The sequence below is a fragment of the Phacochoerus africanus genome, chromosome X (assembly GCF_016906955.1).
Source record: "Phacochoerus africanus isolate WHEZ1 chromosome X, ROS_Pafr_v1, whole genome shotgun sequence".
Classification (NCBI taxonomy): Eukaryota; Metazoa; Chordata; class Mammalia; order Artiodactyla; family Suidae; genus Phacochoerus; species Phacochoerus africanus.
In genome coordinates, this window is record NC_062560.1 from 34,267,472 (window position 1) to 34,279,539 (window position 12,068).

The window sequence follows — 12,068 nt, forward strand, 5'->3', positions numbered from 1 at the left end:
ATCACCTCCCCAGGCACTTGATTGTTTAGCACTACTGCGTATTGACAAAACAAGAAAGAACAAACCTTTCTCTTCTGTCAAAGAAGAAAAAGGACTGTATTCGGGAATGTGCACTAGCAGGTGATCAAAGGGACTACCTTTATTCCCTGGTAACTGCTGCCAGATTTCAGAGTCAGATGCTTTAGTTCCACATGGCACATTAGGTATCCTCAGCTCTGACACTATTTGCATTTCCAGGCCAGGCCCATATCTTTTTCAGTTGCTAACTTTGAATGTGTGCCATTAAGTCATAGTAGATCTTCATGTTATGGAAGTATGGAGAGCTCCCTGTTGACTGACAATGATGGAATTGCTTGTTTATCGATGGTGTTTAATATTTGTTTGAGTTTTGGCCTCAGACCATTCCCAACACTTCATTGCTGTGAATAATTCCCCCTCACTACCTGCCCCTTTTTCTAAGAGATCATAGGCACTACATAAACTGAAAGACTTTACATTTTGGCTTCAGTATGCATTCTGGCTATGTTGATTGTCCCTGCTGTTGATTGCTCTGTGATTCTGGATTTTTTTCTGGATTTTACTCTTCCAAGAACTATGAGTAATTTATTTAACTCGTTTATCAGTATAATTACATTTTCTGTCACATTATTATTTGTTCTGGGCACAGTACTTCCCCAACCACCTTCCCCCCTGCTCCTGCCTGATCTGCCTGAATTGTTGGTCTTGTGTTATTCCTTGTTCAGAAATCATGTCCCTCACCCTGGCATGCACACCCTCCCCTGGGTGGCGGTGGCACTCCTTAGTCTTTTCTTCCACTACTTGTTCCTTCTGGCCTTAGGTATGATTCAGATTGCACATCTTTCCAAACGAACACTGTACCGCCTATGTCTTTGCCCTAGAGTTCTTTGCCTTTCTGATGGAGTATACCTTTTCCTTACACCAAACACCAACCTTTTTAAGATCCAAGCGTTCTTCAAGGCTATCTCATGTACTACATCCTCCCTTGGGCTTTTGCTTAAAAAGATCTTGCCATCTTTTACCGTAATAGTTTGTCTACTTCTCTTATCTTTTACTGCATTATATACTTTAAATCAGAGATGGTACCTTAGTCACATTAGTCAGTATTTCTAGTGCATAGCATTTTTCTGACCTCTGACTAGCTTTTATGAAGTCTTTGAGGCTGTAAAGTCATTGTTATATTTAGAATACATCTAATTCATCTTTTAACACATAATCAAACTGTTCTGATTCACAGCAATATTTTGTTTGCTTGTGTACATTTCAGTGTCATTGTCATTCAGTAACATTTTAAGATGGTTTAAGTAATTCAACAATTGATGCTTTAGCTCTTTTCACATATTTTATCTGCATATCCTGTAACTTATATTTATCTTCTTTGAAACTAGGCCACTGACATCTGTGATCCAAATCCAATCCTGATGCTCATGTTTTGTGTCTACATGTATGAAAGACTTCCTACATACCTCCCCAAGAAGGTGGTGTCCTTTCATTGTACTCTACATGACACTGTTCTCAGAGAGGTAAGGATATCTTTGGGGCCAAAATATAAATCAGGGTAAACACTTTAGAGGGGTTTTAGATATTTCTTTCCCAACCTCAAATTAACACAAGTATCAATATGATATAATAAACTTTGGCAAATGTTGTTCCTTCCAAACCAAAGGTATAGCAGAGTGAAAGGAAGAATTTTTCCTTAATAATAATCACCACCTGCATTGAAATGATGACTCATTTGGGGAATGGGGTGGAGAGATGGAAAATGAAAGTGAGGTACTCTGAAGGGCACATCTTTGAGGAAATTTGAGCTCCATTTCATGAGCAAGAGGACTGATGTCATAAGTGGAAACTGTGATCAGAGTGTGGTTGGCTTTCCTTTAAGGGAGTTTACACATCCAGATGGATTTTGTTCAGATGAGAATATGGAAAGGGAAGTAATAATGAAAGCATTTCTGAACAGGGCCACCTAACTCCCACTAAAGGATTTGCTATAGTTATATTAATATATTTGCATTAAGTTGGAGGGATGGGAGGTAATTTTATACTTTTGGTACAAAATGTGTTCATAGTTGCTCTTGAAAAATATGTCCTGGTGATCTTTGATTTGTAGAGGTAACCTCTTTGAGTAAAGAACTGTGTAGCCTCTGTGAATGATGGTTGATAAGGATTCAGTTAAAAATCAGAAAAAAACTCAAGTCCTTGTCTCAAAGTGTCAAGGGCTCAATTTAGGGAAAGGAAATTCAGTCCTCCTGATTTTCTGTTAGCAAACATTAAGATATAATCCCTTCGTAAAAGTTTTACTCCTTTCCTTTCTTTGGTGGATAAAGAGATGAAAAACTCTTGAGAGATTTTTTCCAATAGTATTCACCATGATAATTTACTAAGTGCAGTGATATTTAAGATCTTTGGGTACTAACTGGCCTAGAGTTGTAATTATATTGTGGAGGACTTTTGACTTCAGAATAAAATTTCTGAAGAGTTCGAGATGCTTTGCTTAAGGCTGCAGAGGATAGGAAGACTCTGAAGTAGATTTAAGCAGTGATTTATTTCACTTAAGTGTTATGACTAGTTTTCTAATCCTGCCACATATTTGAATTTCTTTATGCCATTTGATTGTTGTTATTTTGAAAAGATAGTTAACAACACAAGTTAATTTTTAAACATAGACTTTGTGATGTTAAAATTCAAATTAAAGCATATTAAAATGGAAACATGATTTCTTTTCACACTTATCTCTTTGCTAGGAATAACATTCACACTTTGTAGGTGAGATTATACAGCTTTTATTTTTCACAAATGTAAGAAACATCTTTTGAAGGAAATAATAAAAATTAAATAGAAATGCAAAATATAATATCAATTACAACATGCTTTGATTTTAAATTTCATTTAAGAAAATCACTAATTTGGAAAATGTTATCCTCTATGGCATAGTTTGCATCAACACCATAAAAGACAGTGCCAAAGTAGTAGAATGTCCCTCTTATCAACCTTTTCAACCCTCCAGGATAAAGAAAAATCGCAAGAAATGGCTACTATAATTGAAAAATAATTTTGTAGCTACATGTGACAAATAGACAGATAACACATCGGGGCCATTAAACAATATAGTGATAATTGAAAAAAATGTAGAGTGCAGTGATACTCTGAGATACTTTTAAAAGCAATTGAACTTTTTTTCCTTTTTGAAACAAAATTTGTACATGGTAGCAAAGTATTTAAAGAATGGTTGTCGTTGCAAAAGGGGAATTGAGATTCCAAAGCTTGCTTTCTTTCCTTGAATAGCTTTCCCTTCTCCCCATCTACTGCTCACCACCTCTACATGAAATCCTGGAGTTGACCACCTAAGTGCATTCCCCTTTTTCTTACTCTGATTTGGCTAACCATCCACTTCCCTTGATCTTCTCCCTCCTCTGGGTCAGTACTTTCCATGATAACTTTGTGTCTTTCTAACATGTGTATTTTAAAAATCCCTGTTATATTCTGCATAAACACTTAAATACATTTTTCATAAAATGCTCTCCAAAAAATGAGGCAATGTATTCTCGAATAGTCTGCATATCCTCACATCGGGAAGGAAGGGACAGCCAACCCCTAGCCCAACTACCATCATTTTCAGCCAGGACCTCTAATTTTAAACCTACATTCCTTAAAATGAGTAACAATGATAACCTTTTTAAAAATTAGACTATATAAATCCTCTGTTAAAGTCTTCAAAGATTTCCCAAGTTGCTAACATTGGCCTTAAGATCTTTGATGATCAGGTGTTTTTACATCTGTCATTTCCTTGCCTAATAACTCCTTCTTCCTGCCCACTTATGCCAAAGAAACAGAACATACAGACACACAGACACACACACACACACAATCTTTATACGCAAAGTTAGCTTTCCTCTAGTAGGTACACTAGGAATAAGAATTTTCTTGGAGTTCCCATTGTGGCTCAGCAGAAATGAATCTGACTAGCATCCATGAGGATGCAGGTTCAATCCCCTGTCCTCGCTCAGGGGGTTAAGGATCCGGCATCACCATGAGCTGTGGTGTAGGTCACTGCTCGGATCTGACGTTGCTGTGGCTGTGGTGTCGGCCAGCAGCTAAAGCTCTGATTTAGCACCTAGTCTGGGGACCTCCATATGCCACAAGGTGCAGCCCTTAAAAAAAAAAAAAGAATTTTCTTGACTAAGCTATATAACTCTCTTCGATAAAAATAAGAAATGTTAAGTTGTATGTTTTTAAAATTCACAATCTTATATATACTCTTTTTTTCTTCAACTTAGATTCTACTGAAAAACCCAAGCTTAAAAAACTTAGTGTATAATGCTATAATTGTTGGAAGAGATGCCACTGACTTCTCTCTCTCCCAAGCAGGGAACATTATTACAATTTCTCCGAAGTAAGTGTTTTTTTTTTTTTTTCCTTTTAATCTTGCTTCACTGAACATATAAACCTTAGAGATTTAATATGTTATAATTATAAAAGAGTGACATGGATTTTTTTTTAACACTTATACATGGTAATGAAAAGATCGCCTCTCCTGACATAGATAAATTATTCATATGTTACTGAGATTCCTCACCAATTATGTTAAAAACAATTCTAACAGTATAAAACATCTGCTTTTTAATGTATGCATTTGATTTTAGTTTATTTTGCTTGCATATGATCTGTAGAGAATAGGCTCTAAGTTCTTTATGTACTATAGTTTTGTTTCCTGAAGGAAACTGGAACCAGTGGGTGCTAAATATTTAATATTTAGTCATTTCTGATTTTAAAAGCACTACGTGCTCATCGTGAACAATTTAGAAACTATGAAAGTGTGAAGAAAAGCAAAAGTAAGGACCAATAATCTTACCCCCAATGTTGCCATTTTTCTCAAACTCTTCATAATCATTACATGTGTAGGTATGGCTGCATATACACACATACACACTCCCAAATTGTGAGTATATTCTGTAGAGTCTCATTTGTTTCTAATTATGTTTACATGATACTTATTTAATGTTTCTACTTGTAGTCCATTCTCAAAAAACAAAGAACAAATGAAACTCTCAGAGAATAGTCTTGATAAATTAAATATGAACATAATATATGACTCTTACTAGGTCAACAATCCTATTTCATATGCCAGTAAGCATTAATGATGGCAAAAACTCTTATTACATAATATAGGGATGTGTCAGTACCACAGGAGTTGACAAATTTTATAACCACTATGGGACTTTAACCAGTCTTGAATTTTAGTCATTGGCTTTGTATTCAATTATTTGATCCTTGTGCAAAGCAACAGATTATAACTACTAATTATCTTTTTGGTTATCTTTTTAGTTTTTGAACTGCGCATTAACCTAAATTACTTTTCACATTGTAGTGTTTATTACTTCTAGTATATCAAACACAGAAATAATTGGAAATGGGAGCCAGTTTTAATTGTATTTAAAATGCAAAGAAACCCAGTTACAATGGTACACTTGGCATGTGTCATTAGCACGTGTTGTTCATTTTCTTCACTTGCTGCTCCATGCCAAAGGAACATATAATTTATAAAATCTGAATATTCATGGTTTGGACTATATCCAGATTGAATTAAATATGGGAAGAACAATTCTCCACTTACCTGTACCTATATTATAAATCAAATAACAGTATAAAAACAGCCCACTTGGCATTCCCATGGCGGCGCAGTGGTAATGAACCCAACTAGCATCCATGAGAGTGAGGGTCGATCCCAGCCTCACTTAGTGGGTTAAGGATCAGGCATTGTTATGAGCTGTGGTGTCGGCTCAGATCCCGCATTGCTGTGGCTGTGGCATAGGTTGGCAGCTGCAGCTCCAGCTCGATCCCTAGCCTGGAAACTTCCATATGCCACGGGTGCAGCCCTGAAAAAAAAAAAAAAAAAGACAAAAAATAAAACTACAACCCACTCATTTTCCAAGTTATACTTTTTCTATGTTTGTTATAAAACACAACTTTGGTAATATAAGTTCATTTGGATGTTGTCACAGTACCATTTGTCTTCCTTCAGGACTTTTATAAGTAAGATATATTTTTTGCCCTTCAAATAGGATGATAGAAATGAAAATAATTGAGGTTCCCTCTCCCACCACTTAACCTAATAGCCTCTTCCAGTATTTTAAAGCTCTCATTACAGGAAAATTCTTCCTAGCACCCACACTAAACTTCTGATGTTTTAGCTTAGGACTCTATTTCTTGTTAGTGAAATTAGCAATTAAGTTTATAGTTGCTATTATAAATGTAAAACCCGTATACCTGCATTGTTGAAAATTTGACTGTTGTATAAAAGCATAGATAGGAAAACAGGAATGACTTAGAATCCCATCATATTAACATGCTTAGTTTATTAATTCATTTCTTTCCAGTGTTTTTATATGAACAAGTATGTGTTTATTCCAGTATTTGCATAATTAGATACTTATAAAATAAATACCTTATATGTGTAAATATTAAAATACTTAATATGTGCTAAACATTTGCTATGTACAAAATCTGTATAATATGGACTTTATGTACCTTTTCATTTTTAATCATCCTGGCAACCATATTAGAGTCATCATTTTACAAAAGAAGACGTTAGGCAGAGACATTAAATCATTTGCTCAGTTTTCTCTGATACTAAATGGTGAAATAGAGATTCAAAACCAGCTAACCTGAATCCTGAGTTGGCACTCTTATTAAACTGACACCTGCACATACTGTGTGTGTGTATTTATACAGGGCCTTTGGCATTCAATAAAATGTGACTTTGTTTGTAAGAAATCTTATAAATCCATGACATATAATTGTATCATTTCTGTTTCTCCAGGAGCCAGTTTGTCAGAATATTTCACTTGGGTGAACCTAACAGGCTATTTCCCATTAATTTCTCAACAGTGCTTTTTTCTTTTTATTCACTATTGTACCTTTTATGGTCTATATCAATATATACATATTTATAAATATTAGTCTCTTGAGGTTTTTTTTTAAACACATTCCAAGTGAACATTTACTGACCGTATATACAAGTATGACTATTCATACATGTAATCATGAATATATATGCTCATATTTTGACCATATTATACATGTAGTTATATTCTTTTTTCAATTTTTTTATCTTTTTAAAATCAAAATTTAACTTGCACCTGCTCTAACAACTCAGTTATGTAGAGGACTTTAACATGTATGTTAAGTCCTTCTTCATATCCCCATCTCCAGAGATCCATTTCTTGAGCTCCTGCTTTTAACACTTTCATCTATGTCTAATTTTACTTCTTCCAATAGTTACCTCTATAAATGTAAACAATCTATAGATATTTGCCAATATTTTTGTTCTATCAACTTCAGATATAATCTGTTGACATATAGCTAAAATATTTGAAGATCTCACTTACTTTTTCCTCTAGATGTATTTCCCTCCCATCAAACATCACTAGTTTTATCTTCTCTTCATTACTGTTCCAAGAGTAAAAATGTATTTTATAAATATTTCTTATAACGTCAGTATACAGAGTATCTTTTGACTCATTTTTTAATCTGAGAAAATGAATGAATTCTAAAGAAGTCCATAACATCTTTCCTTCAAGGACACCACATTCTAGAGCGCTTTCTCTTTCACTCTTACTTGGACTGACTGCTTTCCAGACCTACTGAAGAGATGTCAGTACTGGATACTCTTTATTTCTCTTTAGATAGAAACTATTATCTTTTTCTTAGGGTATTCTTATATTTATTAAAAAACTGAATTTATGAAACCATGTAATAAAAAGAATGGGAGAGGTAAATTTCCCCCAATTTTGTATTTTTAAGCCTGTCTTTTGACCACCCTTATACTTGATTTATATTTTGCTGGATGTATTTTTCCAAGTCGGCAAGGTTTTTCCTCATAACTCTTGAGTATTCCATATTTGTGATGAGAAAATCTGCTGTAGTTCTCATTCCCCACACCTCTGGAGTCTTTTAGAATCTTCCATTGTATTCCGATATTTTTCCATAATGCATCCAGAAGGGTCATTTTTATTCAATGTCTAGGTACAGAATGTGTGATTTAATTGTGAAGTTGTTTTGCATAAGCTGTGGTATATTCTTTTTTATTTTATTTTTACAACTTTTTAAACTAAAATATAGTTGATTTACAGTGTTTCTTTAATTCCTTTTGTAGAGCAGAGTGACCCAGTCGATTTACACACAGTTCCGTGTGCTGAACAGTAGGGCCCCATAGCCCATCTATTCCAAATGTTAACAGTTTGCATCAAAAAACCCCAAACTCCTCGTCATCCCACTCCCTCCCTGCTCTCCCCTGGAAACCACAAATCTGCTCTCCTTGGCCATGATCTATTTCTGTTTTGCAGATAGGATCATCTGTGCCATATTTTAGATTCCACAAGTAAGTGATATCATATGGTATTTGTCTTTTTCTTTCTGATTTATTTGACTTAGTATGAGAATCTCTAGCTCCATCCATGTTGCTGCAAATGGTATTAGTTTATCTTTTTTATGGCTCAGTAGTATTCCATTGCATATATGTACCACATCTTCTTAATCCATCTTTCAATGGACATTTAGGTTGTTTCCATGTCTTGTCTATTGTGAATAGTGCTGTGATGAACACAGGTGCATGTATCTTTTTGAATGAATGTTTTTTTTTTTCTGGATAGATGCCCAGGAGTGGGATTGCTGGATCATATAGTAGTTCTATATTTTAGTTTTCTGAGGAACCTCCATACTGTTTTCCATAGAAGATTCTCTTAAATTATTTCTTCCATCATTTTCTCCCCTCAATTTTCTCCCCTCAATTTTCTCTGTTCTCATTTTCAAACCTTTAGTTTTTGGATATTGAGCCTGTTAATTGGATCTTCTCTGTATCCTATCTTACCACTCATGTTTTTCAGCTCATTGCTTTTTCCTCTCTTTATCAACAAGCCTTCTTTTCCACCTGTTTCCTTTGGGAGATAGGTAGGTAGGTAGGTAGATGGATAGCTATTCTTACAAATATATATATTTGTATATATTTGTATTTGTAACAATATAAAGAATACAAATATATATATTTGTATATATATATATATATATATATGTAAGAATACTTGCTTTTTCACTGGGTATCTCTGTTTCATAGCATCCTGTTCTTAAGCTGGGGTTACAGTATCCTCATAAACATCTCTGATGTTTGCAATTCTCATTTATTTATTTTTTTATTTTTTTGAGGTCAATTGATATGTTTATCTTGATCTCAGTGTTGCTTCATGTTGAAGGAGTTACAAGATTTTCATGTTGAAGGATTTACTTGTGATACTTGTTTATTCATTCATATGACATTGTCATTTATTCATTATATGACGGTAGACAAGTAGATTGTGCTTCTGGGTATGCACAAGTTTGTCACTTGGCCATCTTCACTTTAGGGTGAAAGACATTCTGCTTTTACGCCCAATTGTCTGACGTCCTATACTGGCTTTGGGAAAAATAGGGTTGTCTGATCCCCATTTTGCCATCCATGTAAGTAGGTATTTCTGGAAATAGCTTCTTCAGCAGTCTACGGGGAAGCTTTGTTTGTTTTATTAGCCTCTGTGCAGATGCTTATCCATGGTTTCCTCTAGCTAGTAGCTTAAAAAACAAACAAACCCTTTATTGTAATTTCAATGAGATTTCTTTTTGAGAAAGAGGCTGTGAATCTGGGTTTCAGTTGCTAATATGATCTAGGACCCTCTTATCATGTCATTTAACAATTAAATGCTGGGTTTAGATAATGACTTGTTTAGGCTTTCTGATCCAGCCTCATTTTTCTTGTTTGGAAAACAGGGATCAGAGTACTTACTCTTTCTGCTGTCAGTAATAGATATAATTATGTAGGCAAAACACCTAGTACTATAACTGAAATTTATAGGAAACAATCAGTGAGTATTTGCCTCCCTTCTCTAAATTTGAAGTGCTCTGATTTATAGATAAAAATATATCAATACTACTCACAAAAGTTTAAAATCGAGCAGTGCCACACGAGGAAAAATATATAATGAGGATATAATTTGATAATTTTTCGGTGTTTTAAAAAATACATCTTTTGCTAGACTAAATAATTTCAAAGCCTGGTTTTTACACATATGGTTCAGAAAATATTTTGGTTTTGGAGTTCTCTTGTGCCACAGTGGGTTAAGGATCTGGCGTTGTCACTGCAGTGGCTTAGGTCGCTGTTGTGGTATAGGTTCAATCCTGGGCCCAGGAGCTTCCACATTCCATGAGCACAACCCAAACTTATTTTGTTTTCTTAAAAAATATCTGTAGGTTTATGATTATCAGATATTATATAATTATCTGTGTGTACCTCATCCTGTCTTAATTGTCTAAATCATGATTAATAATGGCTCTGTTTACCAGTTATGGAGTTAAAGTCCCTGAGATATCATTTATATAGAAAAGATTAAACAGCTCCACCAGCATGAAAACAAACATCTCTGCATCCAACTTGATGACTAAATTTAGCCATAATCTTAGAGCGATTGTCATAAAAGTGAAAGCATTCTTTTAGAAAACTGTTCTGTTTCTTTTTTTCCTCATTATTCTCATTGAGCCATCTGGGTACTGACATTGATGTGTCATATATTTATTCTCCACCTCTTCCAAAAGCCAAGTTGAAATGGTTTATGAGTACATGTGATATGAAGGAGACTTTTTTTTTTTTTTTTAATGAGAGGGAGGCAATTGGAACCAAAAATAAAAGGTGAGAAAATTAAGATAAAATCCGTAATTTTAATACCCATATCTGGAGACCTAAGACACTCTCCTGAAGTGGACAGTCCACTTGATTCTGAAGTTTCTAACACACCCAGGAAGGAAACCTAGTCATTTACCTGCTTCAGTATGACTGCAAAATTTATAAATGGAATATCTATACTCAAGAGAAACCCAGATCTTCATGGTCCTAAAACCAACCATTGACTTCATAAAAAGGATACTGTGTTTTAAAATGGGTTTAATAAAATTTAACTGTAGTTCCTTAAATTTATTTTCTAAATGCATGTTACTTAGATTATGGTCATTCTTGAACACCTTTTTTCATCACTTTCCATGCAGAGCCCATCCATTACCTAGTCTATTGATTTTACCCAATACATCTTAAATTTGGCATCTTTTCCCCCTTGTCCACCTCTTCCCTGCTAATTTAATGTGCTGTCATCTTTAAATTGGGCTGCTGCGGGAGTTCCCGTCGTGGTGCAGTGGTTAACGAATCCGACTAGGAACATGAGGTTGCGGGTTCGGTCCCTGCCCTTGCTCAGTGGGTTAACGATCCGGCGTTGCCATGAGCTGTGGTGTAGGTTGCAGACGCGGCTTGGATCCCGCGTTGCTGTGGCTCTGGTGTAGGCCGGTGGCTACAGCTCCGATTCAACCCCTAGCCTGGGAACCTCCATATGCCGCGGGAGCGGCCCAAAGAAATAGCAAAAAGACAAAAAAAAATTTGATCTGCTGCAAAATATTCCTGAAAAGGTTCTCTGTACTCCTTTCTTTGCATTAGAATGACAATTTTTTATGTAAATTTGGTTGTGTTACTCTTGTGCTTAAATTATTCCAGTAGTGTCCCATCACCATTTGGCACAGACTAAATAATCTCAACATGGTGCATGTGGCCTTTCATAGCTGGCCCTTAGCTGAATCTTGCATTGCTAACACCCTTCTTCTCTAAACTTCAGCACCACTGGCCCTTTGTAGGTTCTTAATCATAATCCTCATACTAGAGGTCTGGGTGCCTTCTTTCCTCCCCTGCTTATTCTACTTAACTCCTCCTCATCCTTCTTATTCCACCTGACATATTACTTCCTCTGACCCTGCAGACTATATCACACTCTCCACTATGTGTCCTTATATCACTTCATAGCACATACAAAATTTGTAATTTTCTCATTTATTTTGTGATGACATAATTAATGTCTGTTATGTCCAATAAAGTGAAAGATCCAGGAGATCAGGAATAGTGTGGTTTTTTTCTAATTACTATATCCCCCAAATTTAGAAGAATGCCTAGAACATTATAAACTCTCTATAAATATTAATTGCATTAATGG

The 12,068-nt window shown here is 35.1% G+C and overlaps 1 protein-coding gene across 1 annotated transcript in view; it reads left to right on the forward strand.

The window, feature by feature from the left end:
- CFAP47 (cilia and flagella associated protein 47) overlaps positions 1 to 12,068 on the forward strand; it is a 443,526-nt gene that overhangs the window by 198,692 nt on the left and 232,766 nt on the right. The window contains exons 36-37 of the mRNA XM_047764176.1: positions 1,407 to 1,541; positions 4,296 to 4,411. Coding sequence (XP_047620132.1) covers positions 1,407 to 1,541; positions 4,296 to 4,411 — 251 coding nt within the window. The remainder of the gene's footprint in view (positions 1 to 1,406; positions 1,542 to 4,295; positions 4,412 to 12,068) is intronic.